This window comes from Halyomorpha halys, unplaced genomic scaffold (genome assembly GCF_000696795.3).
Source record: "Halyomorpha halys isolate HHAL.00 unplaced genomic scaffold, Hhal_1.1 Scaffold106.1, whole genome shotgun sequence".
Classification (NCBI taxonomy): Eukaryota; Metazoa; Arthropoda; class Insecta; order Hemiptera; family Pentatomidae; genus Halyomorpha; species Halyomorpha halys.
This window is the reverse complement of record NW_027111449.1, coordinates 839,660-862,299: the sequence shown is the minus strand read 5'-3', so window position 1 is coordinate 862,299 and position 22,640 is coordinate 839,660. Positions and strand designations below refer to the sequence as shown.

At 29.7% G+C, this 22,640-nt stretch overlaps 1 protein-coding gene and 1 non-coding gene across 6 annotated transcripts in view; both read left to right on the top strand.

Moving 5' to 3' along the window:
* LOC106677667 (alanine--glyoxylate aminotransferase 2, mitochondrial) overlaps positions 1–22,611 on the top strand; it is a 43,059-nt gene extending 20,448 nt beyond the window's left edge. For 2 of the 5 annotated variants that reach the window (XM_067049448.1, XM_014415722.2), the window contains exons 3-10: positions 13,645–13,829; positions 14,810–14,933; positions 15,014–15,202; positions 16,693–16,887; positions 17,113–17,205; positions 17,508–17,729; positions 17,805–18,053; positions 19,470–22,609. In XM_067049448.1, coding sequence (XP_066905549.1) covers positions 13,645–13,829; positions 14,810–14,933; positions 15,014–15,202; positions 16,693–16,887; positions 17,113–17,205; positions 17,508–17,729; positions 17,805–18,053; positions 19,470–19,580 — 1,368 coding nt within the window. In that variant the 3' untranslated portion in view covers positions 19,581–22,609. Of the gene's footprint in view, positions 1–3,830; positions 3,900–13,644; positions 13,830–14,809; positions 14,934–15,013; positions 15,203–16,692; positions 16,888–17,112; positions 17,206–17,507; positions 17,730–17,804; positions 18,054–19,469 lie in introns of all 5 variants that reach the window. The other 3 variants (XR_010843955.1, XM_014415719.2, XM_014415721.3) reach the window with 3 other exon arrangements.
* Positions 930–1,002, top strand: TRNAK-UUU (transfer RNA lysine (anticodon UUU)). Its single transcript has one exon. It is a non-coding gene; the product is annotated as a tRNA-Lys (tRNA).
* Positions 22,612–22,640: the final 29 nt, after the last annotated feature.

Sequence of the window (22,640 nt, the reverse complement as noted above, 5' to 3'; positions counted from 1 at the left end):
GCCTTGTCGTGGGCCTTCTGTTAAGAGATATCAGGCTGGAGAATTCGCCTAAGACCAGACAACCCCGACAACATCAACCACTCAATGACTCTGTTGTATGGTAGAATGAGATGTTCTAAATCCAAACTGGTGGTCAGGAATAACGTAATTATATTAAAAAATGTTTTGGGTAAATAATTATGTATATGTGTATATATAGTTGACCGTAAAATTTTAAATATAAGAAGATGGTACAAGATGGAAGAACAAATGGTTTAAAACTATTTTAATGTCCGACGTTTCGCCCACTTTGCATGGCTTCATCAGGGCTAAAAAGATACAAAAAAAAACTGAGAATATTACAACAATAAGGTAATTTTAGCTAGGATAAATATTATGTAATTATTTATATGGTAATTTGTTATCACTTTATTTTTACATAATATTTATCCTAGCTTAAATTACCTTATTGTTGTAATATTCTCAGTTTTTTTTTGTATCTTTTTAGCCCTGATGAAGCCATGCAAAGTGGGGCGAAACGTCGGACATTAAAATAGTTTTAAACTATTTGTTCTTTTTTTTTATCGCAACCCTGAACATCTTCTTATATGAAAATAATTATGTATTTAATATTCTTAATTAAGCTCAGAGATAGCTCAGTCGCGATAGAACTTCCGACTTTTAATCCGAGGGTCCAGCCCTCAAGTCTCAGTTCGAATGGTGAATATTTTTATTAAGAAAATATTACATAGTAATATCATTAAAATTATTAACTAATAGATGAAGCGGTAAATTATTTAATTTAGCTGCACACATAAATATAAAAATCACTAATAATAAATTTTTTCAAGTAAAAATAATAAATATTATTTTATATATAATTTGAAAAAAGAAATATTTTTTTAAAATATGTATTTGAAACTACTCATTATGCTGAAAACTATTCATCAGCCCGGATAGCTCAGTCGGTAGAGCATCAGACTTTTAATCTGAGGGTCCAGGGTTCAAGTCCCTGTTCGGGCGAGAAAATTTTTACAATGATCAACACTAAAAAGTATTATCATTGTTATTATATTACATAATAAATGAAGCTGTTAATTACCTAATGAAGTACTGTACACATAAATACATTAATATAAAAATGATTATTAATGATTGTTGTATAATAAAAATAATCATTATAAATAAATAAAAAAGTTTTTTTTAAAATATGTATTGGAGAACACTCATAATGCATTTAACACAAGCCCGAATATGAGAAATAAAAAACCCCCCTATTAGGGTTATTCTTGATCTTTAGTTTAATATGTTAAAGCCTGTTAAATGGAATATTACGTTTGTTGTTTATTGTAGAAATGAGTTCTTGACACACGGACACAACGTTGTGTACGTACCTCCCCTATGTTAAATGGAGAAATATTTCCTTCTTTTATCATGTTAAAACGAAATAACATGGTTGAGAGTCTGTTACTAGGTATGTTAAATGGAGAGTGACGTCACGCAACAGATTAGTTGGGCTCGTAGTTTGTCTATTGTTTTTTTTGTGTTAGTGTTGTTTTGGATGTTTTTATAACTAATAAAGCAATGAATGACAATAATAATAATAATAATAATGTAATGATAGTTGTCAATTAGCTCATCTTGATTCTGTTCCTCCCAAGTTGGAAGATCAACAAGGCACTCAGGAGCCGAACTTTCACACAATTTCCACTTTTCACTCACTTTAGGGTTGTAATAAATTACTTTAATCAAATCTTAAAAGTAAACAATAACATGAAGTTTTGGAAGGAAAGGTTATAAAACAAGCTGCTCAGAAAATCCGCTAGGAGCTCTTATGCATTTATCATTTAACATGACTTTAATTAGGGCTGCTCACAATCCTATACTTATAGCATTTAACTTAGTAAAACATTTTACATTTAATAGTAGAAATTGTTGTTTTTATGATATTTGACAAAGTATACTCACAAAATGTTAATTTCTAGTTGTTCGTATAAAATGTTGGATTTTAAGACATATATATCTAGTAGACCCCTAAGACGCACATATGTCTGCTAACACTCAAAATAAAGGACATCTGTACTTCCTATGGTTTCTGAAATAAAGTTTTTCATAAATCAAACTTATTGTCCGAACAACTATAAATCAATTTACTTTAGCAAATTTCATGAAAACTACTATTCCTACGAAGGTAAAGGACATAAACTATTTTATAGTACATTACACGAGTTTTAATTTGAGTGCTAATAGACATTTGTACGTTGAATGGTTATTGAGATATAGATTTCTCAAAATAGATTCACTAACTACTGATATTTCAGTACATTTTTATGACATGTTGCTTTTTAAAAGGCTACATCTCGAGAACTATTGACCGTAAATAGCTCTATTAGGGCTTAAATTTTAGCAAATTTACTCTACTTTAAATGATGCTCTCTTATATTTTCTATTGTTGTTGGAAGTTGTAAAGATATAGAGCTCCGAATAAAAAATTAATTGTTTTTAACGTTTTGAAACAGCCACCATTTTTTATTCCGCCTACCTATACTTGGCAGACTCATCAGTTTTGATTAGTAATTATACCTAGTTTTCAATTAAGTAATCAAAAATTGAGGTGAAATAACTGACTTTTTTCTCCTCTTAGGCTCTTCTATTTACTAGATTGCATTACGGATTAGTTAGCTTTCCTTGTATTCTTGGCAGAAACAAAATTATAAGTCTCCATTAAGTCCTCCATCGAAGTCCTATACAAGCTCCAAAGTGGGAATAACAGGATTCATTTCTCGGGGCCGCCGTGAAATATATTCTGACTCACCCAGGTGGAATCGACCCCATGACCTTCTGAACTAAGCGCGCTCTGGACCCACGCCTCAGCCCGCAGAATTTTTATAGCATCAGACAAAACATTTTTCTTCATAATTTTTGACTTCCCTGGTCTTTATACATATATACATATGTATATAATTTTTTTTTTTCGAAAATCGCCAAAATAGCAATAAAATCTACACAAAATTGGGGATGTATATAATTTATTAAGTGAAAGATCATTTTTACCTATAGAAGTTCCTATAGGTATCCAATGTATCAGGTTGGGTAGCTGAATATTTTGGAGCGAATTCCTTACACTTACTGTTCTGTTAGAATATTCTGAAATTTTGGTGAAGGCTATCCGTTTTAAAAACGCAACAATTTTGGCTTATAATATTAAATGATTCGTTAATTTTAAATCTAATTGCCCATTGAAACAACGAGTTAAATTGTTTATTTCCCAGTTAAATGTGATTACTTTTTTTGTTACTTTGATTTAAATATTATAACAAAAAGAGAGATTAATTAAAAAAGAGCAAGACATGCAATTCATCTTTTATCGCCAGGATTCCGACCCCACAATTTAAGGTCTATATTTATGAACGTTCCTAGATAAGAACTTACCTGAGGTTTTCTTTAAGGGCTACCTTTAGCTCCCCTTAGCAAAATTATCGTATTATAAAAGTTCATTTACGCTTTCCTCTTCTTAGAAAACAATAGTTCCTTAGAAATTTTTGTAAATAAAATGTGCGTATATGAAACGAAACCTAGAGGCTTGCGCGTAAAGGATTTCTTTAGTAATTTGTTCTCTTATTCGTTCATACATTCGTCCCTAAACCCATTACTAGCTAAACGTTCTTCAGTTTGATTAATCTGTCCAGTTTCTAGTCAGTAAGGTAGTTAAAATGAAATGAAGATATCTTTTTATTTTTTAATAGAAATTTGTTCATTAACCATATGCATTATAAAGCTAAATAGGCCAGTACATTTTAGAAGCCCACAATGTTTCATTAAAACAATTAAAATTATATTTTTATCACCAGGGACATAGATCCAGCCCTCCCCTCTCGAAAAATAATTCCATGTACGCCATTGCATTGGGAATACTAGAGGTAAGAATTCACTTGTCACTTTGCTATTTACTTCCCAGACCACATTGCCACGAATTAAATACTAATTACTATTAGAACTTATTATAAATAGCTAGTTATAGTATTCAGATTCTTTTTTTATTGAATTGTTAATGGTGTTCAGTTGAATGTACTGTATGTTGTGGAGAATACCTAATTATTTGTTGTTTTTTTTGGAATTAGATTTGAAAGTTTCTTTTCAAAAAAATAACTCATCGATACTTATAAGTACAGTAGTACTAAGAGTTAAAAAAAATACTGTCCAACAAAAAAAAATAAAATAAAATAAAGTATGTCATTACATCTTTATCTAAATTCTCACTTCAAATTATTATATAGGATGAGATGTATCGCATGCCGTATGTCTTACGACCATGTTCATTTACCCAGAAACTCGTAAATCCATAAGAAATATTTCTATTCATGTGTGTGAAAATAATTAAAAATGACTAAATCAATTATTTTTTAAAAACGATTTTGTATGGCTTAGTCACCAAAATGATCGCTGAATAATGATTTTCTTTCCGAGGTCAAAAATCAAGAACTAAAAACACAATGGTTCCTATATAGATTTTCTCTTCTAGAAAATATTCTTGGAGTTCTATCAATGGATATATTCTTCACATGTCTTCATCATGCCATTACATAACTAACATTAAATTTACTTGTTATATATATATTTTATTATTAATTATTATCAATTAAATATCAATAAAGGATATCTAAAAAAATTTTTTTTTTTGAAAACAGCACATTTAAAATTGTATAAAATCAATTAGTTTAATTTCTAATCATTAATTTAAAAAAAAAACAGTCAATAAATATATGAATAAGTATTTTAAAATTAATTAAGTATTATTAGTGTTTACTTAATGTGTCTTAGTATTATTATTGAGTGAATCATAATTAACAAAAATTTAAATTTATAACTATATTTATATATTCAGATAATTTTAATTAACTCAAAAATACTGGGGCTATATTAAGTACAAAATAATTTTATAATACTTATTTATTTATTGACTTTTTCCATTAATAATTAGAAATGAATTATAGATATGATTATTTAAAAAAAAAGAAAAAGTTAAAATGGATTTAGTGAATGACACAAATTCTTCCTTATTAAAATACAATAGTTTATTTCCTATTATCAGTAACGTTTCGGGAGATTTCCCCCATCTTCAGGCTGTTGTTACATAGTCATGCTGCAGCACAATTCGTAGATTTTGCAAGAATTTTATATTAATATTATTCATATGGTCTTCATTCATAACCATATTGTTATTCTAAATTTAATAATCCTTTTACTGGAAGAGTCTTATGGAATTAAATTATTAAATCTGTTTAATATTAAGTCTAATCATCTATTATCTATTAAATTAAGTCTAATTTAATAAATAAATTTAATGTATTTTAATAAGGAAGAATTTGTGTCATTCACTAAATCCATTTTAATTCCATAAGACTCTTCCAGTAAAAGGATTATTAAAATTAAGAAAAAGTTAATTATAAAAACTGTAGAGGACGACACAGTATCCCGAAACGTCATATATTCTATTTGTATTCGGAATACAAAATATTGTTTAAGAACCATTGTTTTTTCTTCTTAATTTTGACCTTTAGGCAACAGAAGATTTTAAAAATTTAGAATAGGTGAAGGCCAGATGATGAAACAGATTTTTTTTTCACTTGAACTGAATTGAATGACAATTAGTTTTGATATTTTTAACTAAGAGTATTTAAACGACAAAAAAATCAATGGGAAAATATTATAATCTAAAAATTCCACTGAAAAATGTAGAACGATAATTATTGAAAAGTGGGATTGGGCAACTCATTGGATTGGTCACTGTGCTACTAACTCCAAAGACCCAGGTTCGAATCCTGTTGTGGCAGATAATTATTTTTTATTTCATTGTAGCCATGAGTCAACCCTATGGGTCCGAGAGCCCTCCAGAGTCCAATTATCATCATAAAGTGGTACCCTTAATGGGGTAAAAATCTGACGGGTATATTGAGATAATCACCTCCTTTCACAACCGTTGGTCTAGTAACAGTACTTCCTTACAAAATACTGCACCCTAAATCTTGATAACACCTTGTTAAAATGCTACCTTGTAATAAAAAAAAAAATTTAATTTATTTGATTATAAAATAATATCTTGACAATAAGTTCTAGTTATGATTAAGTATTTTTTTCATCTAATTGTCTTGTAACAGTTAAACTACGACAGCAGCCACAACCATCATGTAAGCTATGACATTTGCTGTTGTGACAGTTCTTTCGTACTATAAGGATTTACTTGATATGCGGTAGTGCTAATAACTATCTAAGCCTCATGAAGACGCCTTGATAGTGCACCGTATAACGTCATAATACCAACCTTATAAATAATTTATAAACTTAATAGTTTATTGTACACTTGCATGACAGCCCCGTGTAGATTGGCCTTTAGTCATGTCTTTAACGACTATACAAAAGGCATGTTTTTATGGACTATTTAAAAGATGAGTCATGTTCTTACTCGTGGCAGAGTTATTTATTGGAAAGATTAATCTCAATGTGAAGGATGCTTTACTTAACCTTGCCATTCCACCGTGTTGGCTTTCTAATGAAATATCAATTCCTTAAATACCGTCGGATGGAAATTGCGATGTTCATAATGACAACCAAAGTACCATTTTTAGTACTTAAAACTTATTTCTTTGACTAATATGTGATTTAGTTATCACGAAGTTTTGTCAATTTTGAATTATTCATTCAAAATAGAAATGCTATAGCGAAGGAATTGATATTACTGTGTTGTAGAGTACATCTTTGGTTGCGCTGGCAAAAACAGTTAATCAATTTTTATGAGCAGTCGGCGCCAGTTTCCTGTTCCTACTAGGAAGAACCTTGTTGTTGAGAACAAGCAGCTATACAAAATGGAGCCGCAAAATGTTGCTGTTTTCGGGTATAATTTGCCCTATAATAATATTTTTTACAGCATTGCATAATTTTAAAATTCAATTCAATCTTATAAAAAAAATCTGCTATAAGTTCCTCACTATTTTTCATTGTACCATTCTATTTCATTCTTGACGAATAACAAATATAGTTGACATATAACCTGTGTTGTGTATACAGGAAATAAATGATTGAACATCATATTACCTAATATATTTAGTAATATGATGTTGGGTGTTTCTTCATCATTTTAATAATTGATTATCCATTCCATCATTAAAAAGAATATATTTAGTTCAAATTATGTAAATGTTAAATAAAAGTGAATACAATTTGTTCACCTCTTATACTTTGAAAATCCAATAAGTTAAGAAATTTGAGCCTTCAGGGCCTAAATAGAACTTCCAAATTGTGGTAAAACATTTTTCTCAAAGGTTATTTTACTAAGATGTGCTTATAAACGCTATTAACAGAAGTCATTTTTCCAAAAATGCTAGGGAAGGGGCACATTTCATGGAATGCTTCTCACTCAGCATATCGAAATTTGTGGAAATCCTGTAAAAAGGATTTAAAAATATTAGATTGTATCCACCTAAAGTCAAAAATTTTAATTTGGCCTTATAACTCAATAATAATAAATTTTAGGCTTCACTAAACTCTTCATAACCAGTTTAAGGCTAATTTTATTTTACTATGTTTCTCTAAAACAATATCTCTTATTATTTGAAAATTTGTATTCTGTCATTATAAATTCTTTAACATTATTTTATAATTCAGAATCCTACACAGGATTTGTGTATGGAATATAAAAGTTATTACTTATAAAATATCCCCTAGAAATTAAATTAAAAAAAAAAAAATGCCTGAAACTCTTGTGCGTTGATATTGAAATTTCTCTTTTATGAACAGTAATGAGTTGTTCTATAAATTTCTCAGTTTCTACCATTTGTTGGCGACTTTGTTGTTTCAGGATTAGAAATTTGATTAAGGAAAATCTGTCCTAATTAAATTGAATATCATATCTCTTTTATTCATTATTTTCTAATTATTCCTACTCCGTCATGGGTTTATGATAACTGAAGTATCATGCAAATAATTTAAACTGTACATTTTCCAAATAACGTGGGGGTATTACAAAAAATATATATATATTGTTGGCCAATTAGACTTTATGCTAAACCAGTGGGTAACTGATACATATGTTTTTATTTTAAAGGAATTAATAAAATATGGTTTGTACGTGTCAGGGAATGTATGCTGGGAATGTATCCTTATATATAATAAGGAAATTAAGAGGTAATAAAAAGTTAAAGATAGAACGGGTTTTCATTTTTGCTGATACTGTTTCGATTTGGATGATACTTGTTTTGTTTTATGGAGAATCAAATTGGCTTTTAAATGAATAACTATAGTGTTTAAGAAGATGCATTGTTTACAAGTTTTTCTAATTTTTTTCGATATATTTCAAGTTTCAAAAATATTTTTTTAAATCACTTCCAAATTTTTCTGAACCAAGGCTTATTGCAAATATATTATGAAGAGAACCTCCATTAATATCAGCTTCATTGTTTTTGTACATGTAGTGATCAGTACCCAGTGAATGGTATCTCTTCTTTTATATGGTACGATGAAGATAACTCGTTTCCATGGAAACCTTCACAAAATACTATTGGATACTATTACAAATCTTTGCTAATACTGGTCAGAATTAGATGATGTTTGTATTGCTCTATATAGAATATATTATCGATTAAACGAATGGCTATAATGTTTCGGGATATGTATTCAAAAACTATTTTTTTTTTTTTTTAGGTTTTAGAACTAATTTTTATAAACCTGAGTACGAATTGTTTGAAACCCAGCCTTATTTATCATCTGTATTTCCATTTAATAACCATTGACAATTTCAACTTAAGACTTATTTAATGAGAAGACAGATCATTACACTTTTCGTCCGATTCAGGCGAATTAGCTCTTCTGCGCCTAAAGAAGTTCCGCTTCAAAAAGGATTGCACCAATTAAAAATTTAAATCCGTTTATCAAAATTAATCTTATAACATTACAAACATAGTTATGTTTAGCCACCGTGGGTTATCACGAGTTATCAAGTTCACACACGAATGTGATAGAAACGAAAATAATTTAATCTAGATCGGATCTTGTCACGGAGACTTATCACCAATTTAAAGTTGATTACTTTATAATATTATTATCTATTCCTTTACATCACGAAATCGCTATAAATTTTTTTTTTTAAGCTTAATACTAAATTTAGCCCTGTTAAACATTTATCTCAGATAGGACAAATCGAACTAAAATAATACTTTTCGGTTCAGATTATTTTGGCTTCTAACTGAGAGGCCTCTGTTGGCTCTGTTGGTAATGACTGTCAGATCTGTGATTGTTCTTATTATATATATATATATTGTATATATAAAGAGCTCTAGACCAAAATGTATTTTGTCGATTTCTAATTTTATTTAATATCTAATTCGCTGTTCAAGCCATGCAAAGGATATTGTTTCGTTTTCAGAATGTAATTTCTAAAATTAATTTCTTTATTTTTGTTTAGTAAAGAAATTTTTGGAATGAAATGCAATTGAAATTTAATGTTTTAAAGGCGCCACATAAATTCCACTATAAGCAAAGAAGAATTAACTAGGAGTCGGATTATTATGGTGGCACGCATATATAAGGATCAATAAAACACATTTGTCATAAAAAAGTATTTTTAAAAGGAAACAAATTATACTTAACTAATTTGAATAGTATTCACAACTCACTCTTTTCGAGTGTAACATTCGATTTTTCCCGTTCTCAACAACTCGAATTTCACTTCGGGTCCGTCTCGCTTCTTAATTTTTAACTGAGTAGACCTTGACTAGGAGGAATCCAGATGTTATCTTAAGGAGAGAATGCAAAAAAAAAAAACTCTATTTTATTTAATATTTGGCAACTAAAGCTAATGAAGACGGGATTCATACTGTTCTATCAGATATCCTAACCACTATCAAAAATCCCTTCATGAAAACCTAAAAATATTTCCGGAATCAAGTGTGATTTCGATCCCAACACTTTAGGCTTTATTTTTATAGAATTCAATCTACGATATTTAAAAATCTAACATTACTTAAATTAAAATTTATTGAACGATTAGAAAACATTCACATGTATATTATTCGGGAATGGTAACGAGATTCAGAATAAAAAATAACTACCTTCATATTTATTTAATTATAGAACAACTCTTAATGTCTTTTTTTTTTTTTTTTTTTGTGAAGGATATAATATAAATTTATTCCGAAAATTTAAATATTTTTTCCTAAAAACGCGCGCCTCTCTTTGGATCATCAGCCAATGGGCCTTGATCAGTAATTTGTGCTGATCATATAACGGCACTTTCCCTACCATTTTCGATTGTAGACTCTGCCGAAATGCGATGTTTATTCGATTATTCAATTTTGGGTTTGGTCATGAATGTAATTCAATGGGATATTTTAATTAGAATAGCCATTGAACACTCGCTGGTCTGTTGTTCTAGTATCGAAGGACACACAATCATAACAATTCGATAATTTTCGAATCTGCGTAAGCTGATAACAAGGCAGAGTAAATAGTTTTGCTATATCTAAGAATAGATTTGAACATGCAACTGTGAACTCTATCTGTAAGAAGAATTATTGGCCTGTCAGCTCGTACGATCCTTAATGAGGTCAAGTGGGAACGCTTGTCTCCCCGAGAAATATGTCTTCTGTCATTGTTAACTTCTTTACATTTTCAACAAATATAAAAGTGTTCTTGTTTTTTGTGATTTTAAATTTTAAGAATATACCGTATACATACTTTTTTTCAAGATTTTTTACTTTCATATTATTGAGGATTTGGACAACAATTAGTTTGAATAAAACTATAATTAAATTAATAACCAAATTACCGTAGATAAGATCCTTACGTACTATTTCTCTGAGGAGGTTTTTTTTATCGACACACCAGATCTCCCTTATTATTTCTTCAAAACCAATGATTGAGCACTCATTTTGAAGATAACCTTCACCACTAATGACGTTAAATTAGCCTTTTTACCGTCCGCCTTTTAGTTCAATTAGACGTCCGATTAGTGATTTAATTCGTCTGTATATCGGCTACTTGGAAGTAATCGGCTGAAGATGGAGGGGATTTTTTAAAGTGCTTTTGAATCACATTCTTAAGTCTTAAATAAAAAAATATTAAAAAAAAGAAAAAGAAAATATAAATTCAATTTTGTGCAAACAAAAAATAAAATTATCGAAACTGGATAATTATTAGCAAAGATATAACGTATGTTGTCTAAATGTTATACAGAATGATGAAAAATCTTCACAAGTCATATTGAAACTAATTTTCAAAATAGCAAGCTTTTGATTAATAAATACTTGCATTTACCTATTTCTACATGAACTATAACATTTCTATTTTCTCTGGAAATGATAATTTCTGTTTATCTGTTTCGATTTTCAACTGCTTGAACGAAATAGATTATTGTCATAGAAATTTGAAGAGTAAATAAGTAAATACTATATAATCTATTGAGCTTCTATTAAAATGTAACTGATATTTGTTTTGGTAATATAAATTTCCGATATGTGATTTCTGAATCACATATCGTTTGTGGGAGCTGGTAGTTCAGTGGTAAGGCACTGTGTTTATAACTCCAGGTCCCGGGCTCGAATCCAGCTGTGGCAGATAAATATTTTCTGTGTCACTGTAGCCGGAGATCAGCCCTATGGGTTCGGGAAATCTCCAGGGTCAACCCATGAAGTGGGTACCCTTAAATGGGTAAAAATCTGGCGGTCGAGCGTGATTCTGAATAAATCATCTCCTTGAACAACAGTTGGTATAGTAACAGTACTTCCTTACAAAATAACTGCACCCCTTACCCTTCATGGGTTGTAGTAGATTAATTTATTTTATTACTTATTTCTACATTATATTAGCAATTGGTGTCTGATTTATCATGCGAATGATTCGTACAGGCTTCCTTTTTTTGTTATTGATTGTTCGGATTGTGAGGGAAATCATTGCAACTTCTATGATCATTTCTAAATAATCCCAAAACTGCGCTGAGAGCTTGACACATTCCCTTCTAAAGTTCGCTAAACTTTGCCGTAATTCAGGATACAAAATAAGCTCTGTACGACTATTACTATGGAGCTTATTGTCTTCTTGAATTGACAATTTCTTCCCCAAAAAAGATTCGAAATTATTCTCTTATTTTGTGAACTATATTTAAAAATCAACAAGGACATTCGAATGGATTGAACTGAAAGTAAATCAAATTAGCTTTTATTTCAGCCCACAAAGAATGTTTAGGCCCAGCGGTTCTCCTGAAAATGGCAGATATTCAAAAGATTGAAATGTGAAATTTGAGAAAATACTAAAAAGATAAAAAAAAAAAAAAGAAAAAAAGAAAACGGTCGTTATAATTATGAGTTTTTGTCCAGCTTTAAGAAAATAATAATAATAAAATGTAAACTTGATATAAAGAACCAGAAAATTAAGAACTACGATGTACAGAAGTCTATGATAAAACCGTTCTTACAATTCAAAATTGTTAACCTTCCTGTTTAAGAAATAGTTTTAAAGGAAGGTGTTGCCACTTCACAGTCAATGCTTTTAAAGTTGATTGACGTAAGCTCCAAGATTGGATCATTTTGTACGTTTTCTTAACCCTCAAGTTTGAATAGTACAGTGTTAATGTGCGATTTGACACAGCAAATTTGGAAAAGGGCTGAACACAGAATACTACGGGAATTTGAGTTTGCCGTGGCTAATCATACCGAGGTATTTGGAACCCCTAGAACTCACGAATGATTTTGGTTTCCAGCTTTGTGCAAGGTCGTCGAGCAGTGGTAGAAAAAGTCGGGGTCGATTTTGAAAATGATGAAGCAAACGCCCATCTACATAAATGTTGTAAAGGTGAAGTTGACCGAGACTCCTCGGCCAAGTACAACCACCTCAACTATCACCATGACCTGTAACTATTCACTCAGACTTTCACTGGGTGCGATACAAACTCCGTTTGTCACGCAAAATATAATCCCATAATGTACTGAGTAACTTGCTGATCTGCTTGAGATTTTTCTGTGGTAAGGCTCCTCTGAAACTTTTACATCACCAAGAATCACGTTTTTGAGACTGTATGGAGTTCACTATCAAGTGGAAACGTTAACATGATTGTCTATCCTGGGTTGGACCTCACCAGACTAAGTTACTCCACATCTAAAGAGGTCAAATGTCACCAGGCAAAATCCCCTGTAAGCTCAAATAGGGTGGCAGCTGTCATAAAACTTGACTGAAGTGCTCTGCTCTTTGTCAAGTTTGTGGAGGCCACCTTCACTTAGAGACTTAAAGAAAGAAAAAAATTATGTCATTCTGATAGCATTGGTAGTGATATTTCACCTTCTTCATTTGAAACTTTTTCTCAGCCAGAGGTGTCAAAAATTAATGAGTTTTCAAAATGAACATAATATAGCCTCATCCTAAAAATGTTTATGTGTCTCAGAATGATTATGCTAATTCCAAGCTTTTGTATGTCAGAGCTTTTATTTTATCCCCCAATTAAGTAATAACACAAATAAACTTGCTGCTAACATCAAACAAATAACTAAAAAAGAGAAACATTTAATCTTGAATTTCATCACTGAAAAGTTATCTATAATTAGCTAAGAGGTTTGAAGTTAAAATTTAAATGTAAGAGTATAAAATTATTAAGAATTGTAATATTTTTTTTTATTTTTCTAGGGTCTGGAATATGAAAAAATTCTGAAAGTGAAAAAGGAGCACATTGTTCCTTGTATTCAACCCTATTACAAAAAACCCCTGTTAATTCACGAAGGGCACATGCAATGGCTTTTTGACCATACCGGAAGGAGATACTTGGATATGTTTGGAGGAATTGTTACAGTATGTGCTGGACACAGTCATCCGTTAGTATTTTAATAATAATTTATATTGTTACTGTTCACTTACCATCACATAAATTATACCTATTATATTTATGACATTCTGGTCCATACTTGTCCAGTTTTTGAGAGAGGGAGACTAAGTTATTACTTGTTTCATTAGGACAAGGATTGGAACCACAGGAGCTTGGCTAATTACGTTCAACTAAATACTTTTAAATTCATTATTTTTCTCTGTATTAAATTAGTGTTATCTTTTTCTCATTATGTTTATTGAAAAATATGTTTAAAAGTAAATGTAAAAACTTGACAAATAAACCATTTTCATCTTTTGGTTCTCAATGAATCAAGGGAATAAAAGTTGTTAATTAAAAGTAGTATAAATTGTTGTAGACTTTGTCAATAACAATATTTTATTACAATATTTAAATAATTAAACATGGACGTTATACATAATTCATCGCTGCTTTGCTTTGATAGTGGCATATCTGACAAAGAAAAAAAAGTTTTGATTTTATTTCCTAAAGAAGGTATTTCAAAGATAGTACTATAAACTTTCTTTACTGGAGTAGACTGTCACAAAACTAGTAAAGTGTCTTGAAGTAACTCCTACAGTAAAATCTATGGAATATGTCAAATACAAAATAATAAAAATGTTTCCATGAGATAAGGCAGTGTCAAAATAAAGCAGTGATATCATAAGGTTGGATGATGTTGATAATAATAGTCATCTATATAACATATAAAATTTTACTATTTGACTTATGTTAGTTGAAAAAGGTGAAAAAATGGGCAAGAATGGGTCTGACATGTTCCCCAAAGAAATAATTTAAATATACATAAAAAAAAAAAAAATGGAAGGGTAAATATATTATTCCAAAAACTGAATTAATGAACAAATTTTACGAGGCCCTTCAGAAAAATTAAGTAGTTGTGCAGCAGTTTCAAATAAATTTTTATCTTCTATCTTTTATCTTCAGTAGTTTAAAATATTTGTCTTTCAGAAAAATTAATGAAGAAATTTTCAAGCAGATGAAGACCCTTTGGCATACAACGAACATTTATCTACATCCTAGGCTTTATGAGTATGCAGAAAAATTAACTGCAAAATTACCAGGTGACTTGAAGGTATTACTATTGTATTTTCTCTTTACGAAATATTTTTATTGAGAAAGAAATGTCTTAGCTTATAAATTATTTAATTTTAGGTTGTTTATTTCGTGAACAGTGGTTCAGAAGCTAATGACCTCGCAATGCTGTTAGCAAGATTATATACAAAAAATTATGACATCATATCATTCAGGAATGGATATCATGGTATGAGCCCATATTGTATGGCAATCACGGGACTTTCAATTTGGAGATATGATTTACCGATTTCAATGGGAGTGCATCATGTAAGATATATCTTATAAGTATAACTATAATATATTTTGATGAGCTGCCAATACCTACTTTCTGAAAATTTGTCTGATTCTCTATTTTTTCATATACATACCTGCAATCATTTAAATTAAATTGGCATATTACTAGTCATAGTAAGAAAATAATGATGTTAAAAGCAATCTATTTTTTAATAAATCAAATAAAGTTTTTTTTTATTGTCTTGGTTTATATTTGAATAATTTGTTGATGAAAGGATTGGTAGATTATTTGGAGGCCATCACCATAGGTGTATTATGATATTATGAGTGGTGGAGTGAATCGGAATTTTTTTTTTTTTTTCGATCCCTCTAAAACAGAAAAACATTAAATTAATTGGTTGCATTACGTATGGTTACATAATTCAAATTGGATGTTACCTTTTTCTATCAATGGTACTTGAAGGTATACGGTGAAATCCTTATCTTGTTGTTTTGATGTGTCCGTTCCATATGGAGGGGAGGGGCCTCCTCATGTTGGTCGTTAATATTAAAGATTATTATTGTTAAGATTGCGAGAGTGAGGAATTCTAAGAAGCACCAGGTGTTAGTAGAAGGGATGAGGAAGGGGGTTTATTGGGAGTTATAACGATTTGGGAACTGCTAAGAACAGGATCACCTAATACCATATCCTATTACAAGGTAGTAACAAAAAAACCTTTTTCTTCATTAATAATTTCACTTATATGCACTATATGCAATAGGGCTTGCCGGAAGTACATATTATTGGGTATTTAGAAGTATATGTGCTTTCTTGTTTGCATTCTAATTTTCATAATTTATAATATTCATTTAATTTATTGTTTCATTCTGGAGAGTTTTGAGATATTTCTCAAGCTGAGGTATTTTCTATAATTGCTGTCAAGACTCCCTCTCTACATTTGATTTAAACATACATTGAAAACAATTTTATGTGTAGAAATCTTGATGTACAGTGAATAGAATGAAATCTTGATGTACAGTGAATAGAATGAAATCTTGATCTACGGTGAATAGAATGAAATATTGAGAATGAAGGAAGGGTGAAACATTGGTTACTAATTAATAGTTTTCTTACTATTTTGTATACCTTTCTTTGACCTCCATCTAAATTATCTTCCTACAATCAAAGAATTTTTTGTTAGTATATACAAATTAGATTGCGGGATGGCACAATGATAGGGCACTGTACTATTAACTCCAAGGTTCAAATCTGGCTGTGGTAAATAATTACTTATGTTGGTGAACCCGTGTGTCAACTCTGTGACTCTAGCCTTCCAGGAATCTACCCAGCACCATAAAGTGTGTACCCTTAATTGGGGAATTAATTGATCATCATTGATCATGAAAAATCACCTCCTTGTGTAACCATTATTCTATAAAGAGTACTTCCTTACAAAGTACTGAACCCATGACCCTTTGTGGGTTGAAGTGGTTCACGTGCATGTATATTTAATAAGAATTATTATTGTTTTTATTTTTTATAGGCCATGAATCCGGATGTATACAGAGGACTGTGGGGAGGTTCCAAATGCAGGGATAGCCCAGTACAGACAGATAGAACTTGCGATTGTGAAGGAGACTGTGAAGCCGCCGATCATTATTATAATCAGCTGGAAGAAGTATTCAAATACTCTCTGCCTCGTGGGAAAGTTGCTGCACTTTTTGCAGAATCCATTCAGGTTTAACATAATTTCTTTTTGGTTTATTTGTTTAACAAATTTTAAAAGAGGTTATTTACTATTTTTATTTATTATTTCTGTAAACTCTAGACAAAGACTTTTTCAGAATTTTCAATCATTGTATTGTAAACTGTACTTATAACTTCTTTATTCAGATTATTCAAATGAAATTTATTTGCTGATATTATTTATAATCGATTTTCTTTTGTTTTATTTTGCTTAAAGGGTGTCGGAGGAGTTATACAATTTCCCAAAGGATTTTTGAAAAAAGCTTTTGAACTGATCAGGAGTAATGGTGGGATTTGTGTTTCAGATGAAGTAAGTTTCTATATTTTATAGATTTATAATATTTAAAAAATTGTCAATATTAAGTGTTCAATTATGTTTATGAGGATGTTTTATTTTTAATTCAACAACATAACATATTTTCAGTTGAACTAAATCAGTCTGAAATGAAGTTATAAATTATTATTATTAGCCAGAATCGGAAACCGAAGATTTCAAGTGATAAAATGTTTGAAGATCTGACGAGTATTAAAAAATTTCAAAACTTGTAAAAAACAAAACAAATTTAGGCTACAGAAGGTATTAAGATTTTGAATTTTTTTTTTGTTTTATAGGTCCAATCTGGTTTTGGACGAACTGGTGAAACATTTTGGGGTTTCGAAAGCCATAAGGTGGTACCAGACATTGTTACAATGGCTAAGGGTATAGGAAATGGATATCCTTTGGCAGCAGTCATAACAACCAGCAAAATTGCAGCAACCCTCGGTCATGCAAATCATTTCAACACATTTGGTGGAAATCCCATTGCCTGTTCTGCTGGCATAGCTACACTTGACGTAACTTGATGTTTCTGTTTGTTTAATCGTTATTCAGTTTTAATTATGACTTTAAGAATTTATATTTGGTTTTAGGTTATAGAAGAAGAAAAGTTACAAGACAACTGCAAGAAGATTGGAACATATTTATTGAAAAATCTAGCAAAATTAAGAGATGAATTTGAAATTGTTGGTGATGTCAGGGGTAAAGGTCTTATGATTGGAGTTGAAATGATAAAGAAGAAATCTACAAAGGAGCCACTGTCGGCCAAAAGATTTGCAGATATTTGGGAAGATTGTAAGGATATGGGGCTATTAGTTGGAAGGGGAGGTTTAAATAGCCATGTGAGTAATAGTAAATTTTCAATTTCTATAATTATTTTGTACTATTATATTAACAATTATGATCTTGTTTCATTCAAAGTTAAAAACATAATGAAGTACTCATAGTAAGATGGTAGTTAATTAATGAAATTTCAAGTCCATGTAATTTATAACAGCTGCAGAGACATGAAAAAAAAAAAGGGTGATGGTGTACATTTGGAACATCAACTGAGAAAGCTATAACTGTAGGAAGTTGAGAAAGTTTTGTGGTAGCCTAATAGAACTATAGAAGAAAAGAAATACAAGTTTCATTTTTTTTTTTTCTCACATATATATTATTTAAGAATAAAATAAATCTATTCCAAAAAACAAATAAGAAAAAAACTAGTTTTAAGGTTTATTACTATTAATGTTATATTATTAAACTTTATGATTAATTAGCAACTGTTGTAGCCACTGCCATGGTGAAATCTGAATATTCCATTTTCTGTTATTCCAGTATTTGTGGTCGTAACAGTACTGTTGCACTATCAGCACGCTAGTTTTAATATCTCTTGGTGCAGTTTTCTATTATTTCCACATGTATATATTGATAATGAACTGCCAAACCTTTCCTAGCTTAAGTGGATGTGAAAACATTGTTTTGAAATTTTATTTTTACTATATCTGAACTTGAAACTTTCTAAATAAAGATTTAAACTTAATGATCTTTAATAGTGATTGAAAAGAAAAACATTGCTATCTTCAGGTTAGGTTTATTGACTGTGTTGGACTATCACTTTCTCAGTAGTGTGATAGTATAGAAATCTGTCGAGAAATTTGAACTTTACCTCAGAGCTTTGTTTAAGCAAAAACGGCTTGAACGTTGTAAATAACTATTAAGAATCTTCAAAAACATCGATTCTTATTGGTCAAATGTTTGTAATTTTCTCCAGAATATAGCTTGATTTTGTGCTGTACAGACTATGGGCTGTGACTTGTGTTATTCATATAAAGGATGAAAATAAAAATTCAATAAAGTGTCAAGATTTTATCAAAATATTCTAATTGATTGTTGAATTAAGTTGATCAGTTGGATTAATTGTTAAATCTCAATTTCATAATCAATCTAATTTGTGGAACACCTGGAAGAGGTTTATAGACCATCAGTGTTTCACAGAATGGTTAAAACCACTTTTATTGAACATACACCCTGAAACTTCATAGGTTGTAGTTGTGCAGATTGATCTTTTAAAAGCTTTGTAATGTTTATTTTATCAAGAAGATTTCATTTTTTTTTTTTTAAAGATTTTTATCTCTCATTAATAAATCTTTAAAACATTATCTCAATAAATATTGATATGATATAAAATCACAAAATAGATTATGAAAATGTGTTATCCAAAATTAAATAAATATTGGTTGTACTTTATTATAGTCAAGTATATTTCATTGTAGGTCATGAGAATAAAACCACCGATGTGTATTACTAAACGAGATGCAGACTTTACCGTTGAAGTCCTTCGAACTGCAATAAAGAAGAATATTGAGAAGTGTTCTGCCCATTAATATGATCATCAGCGCCTGGGATGTCGCATTTATTTTTCATTTTAAGATTCATGGTTTATGATATAACCTCTCTTTTGTACTGATCCTAAAAGTAAACAATTACGTTCATTTCCAGCAATAGATGCTAATTGTTAAGTATAGCATTTACATTTCTGCATGTAAAAATATCCATTGAGATATTTAAATGTAAGCTGACTATTTTAGTACTAACTTAATAGTTTACTCTTAGACTTAGCCACTGAGTATTTTTAGTAAAAATATTGTTTGTATTCATTCCTAAAAATGCTAGTCAATTTTTTTTTATTTAGCAAGTTCATTTTATAAAAATGAAGTATTTTATGTCAGTTTGAAATAAGAGAAGTGAATGATTAGAGTTTTCAGGAGGGGATACTATTTTATTATACACATCATTCCAGTAACTGATTTTATTCCACGATTCACCTTCATAACTGTGACAAGCAAACATCATGAATATTTTTTCTCCAACTCAAAATGGTAAACTTGTAAAGCTATATGCTCTACTTACAGTTATTAAGGAGTTAAATAAACATCTGCCTTTCACCATTTGTTGACATTTTTTTCTAAAATATTTTAATACAGTCTTGTTGGCATTTGATACTTTTGTTTTGGATTCATCTAGAATTATTTGAAAGTTGATATTCAATCGGTTTAAATATCTGGACCAACATGTCTGGTTGCATTCCTTCTTAAGATGTCGCTTTATTTTTTATAGCCCTTAAATATTATAAACAGCTGTTCATATAATGCTATTTTTGGTTTTCTTCATCTCCCTATCCTACTTCACAAATGCTGCCACTCTTCCTCCCCACTCTGTCACCTCATGCCATTCCATTTTCTTTCTTAAAGACTTGTACATAACTTGGCAAAGTGGCTAACATATAATGCAACAATTCTCGACTTTTTTTCTCCCTATCTTTTGCATTGATAATACAATATTTGTTAGAAAAAGTATGAAACCAGTTTTTGGTAAGTCCAAAATGGTTTCATTAAGAGTTATTTAATTTTTGTGTACATTTTATGTGCGGAACTTTATTATTTTTTTAATCAATGGTATGTCACTTTCTAGTACATACTCTTAAAAGCAAATCACTTCTATGTAATGATAATTTAATTTTTAAACATTTTTTATTTCTCTCTGAAACATTGGGATTTGACAATTATGTTGTTCCACCATGATTTGTGTTTTTTAATTTCAAATTTACTTTTTATAAGATTTTTAAAACGTAAATTGGTTTCTAAAAACATGTGATTGGTATTAATTCTTTAAAAAAATTATGTTCCTTGCTAGTACATACTATTTAAAAGAAAACTCCTCAATGTGATGTTAATTTAATTTTCTATATGGTTTTTGTCTCACTTTGAGAAGTTGAGATGTGACAGTAATGTGGTTTCAGACTTTTAGCAATGATATGTGTTTTTAGTTTTATGTTTACTTTTTATTATTTAAAAATTTAAATTGGTTCCTATAAACTTTTAATTAGCATTAGTTCATCAAGAAAATTATATTAATTATATTTTTGTGTTAATTTTGTTAGAAACATTTTCTATCTAAATAAAGTTATTTTTAATCTTGTAAAGTTTACTTTCAGTATATAGAATAAAATTTCAGTCTGATAGATGATTTTGGAGGTTCATCAAAGCTGGTTTTTCTTTTGATTTTTTTTTCTATTTTTGTGTTTTTAAATTATTTTTTCATTTCCTCAGATATCACTCTTCTTGGTTCTTTTTTCATATTTAGCTAATTTTTTTTTTCTTCAATATCAATTCCTCACAGGGTGGCCTCATTTTAAACAATGCAATACAGAGAGATGGAGGGGAAAATTAATTATAATTCTTAAAAAGATATGTAGAAACTGGTTATTAGAAAAATATAAAATTTATATACATTCAAAACAATTTTTTATCCATATTAAATAAAAAAAATTAAAAAAATTTTAAGGGCATAAAAGTTTGTGGCCACACAACACAATTTGGCATAATTATTTACAAAACATAAATAAATAAAATGTAAACCTAGGAGAAGATCATACATTGATTAAACATAGTGTTCTGATTAGGAATCGACTAGAAAAATTAATAATGAGAAAAATAACTAAAGGAAAACTGTTAAGAAAAGAAAAATTGTAAAAAATAATGAGTTTTCCTAATTATCATAATTACAAGTATTGAATAGCACAGAGATAACCTTGGTGAGAGAATGTGATGGCAGGAAACACAGTGTTGGGTATTGGAACTGCTATTGTTCTTTATTCCATCCCCCCAAAAAATCTCACAAACTCACCAGTAACTTAACCAGTATTGTAATAACATTTTTTAGACCAAAACTATAAGCAGGACTGAAATATAGGACAAATCATATCCCATGATGGTTGCTGGTGGAACACAGGACAATTGTTCAAAAATGGGACTGTTCTGGGAAATACAAGATAGCTGGTTACTCTAACTCTGTTTCAGCCCAACATGATATATTTTATATTTGCAAATTACAGAAAATAAAAAAATGCTTTGTTTTTATGTATTCAATAAACCTTTGATATATGTATAAATAATATTGATATATTGATACCAATGTTTTACTATTTTATTCCGTAATATTACTTATGAAATGTAAACATTAATAATATTTTGGTGTCTGGCTGAATTTAAGTGGTAAGGGTGTAGCCTCCTGCCTGTCGTACCATTCCTGAAGGTGCAGAGAAAACAGCATGAATAATTTATCTGTATTTTCTGATGAAATATGTATGTATTGATTGCTTAACATTATTATCATTTATTAACATTAGGAAATATTATGTCCGTTAGTTGAAATTTGAATTACCAACAAACATTAGATTTTGTCATTTAAAATTTTACAAATCAGGGGCTTAATTATTACTTGTCTTTCCTCTGGCTAAGATCCAATTTAATGGTTATGAGTGTTCTACATTTATTACAGATTTAGGCTGTTTATCATTTAATCTGTTACAACTATTTTAATATAGTTAGTATTTTAAGAAAATTGTTTGATGTTTTATACTTTTATAAAATGTAACATTATAA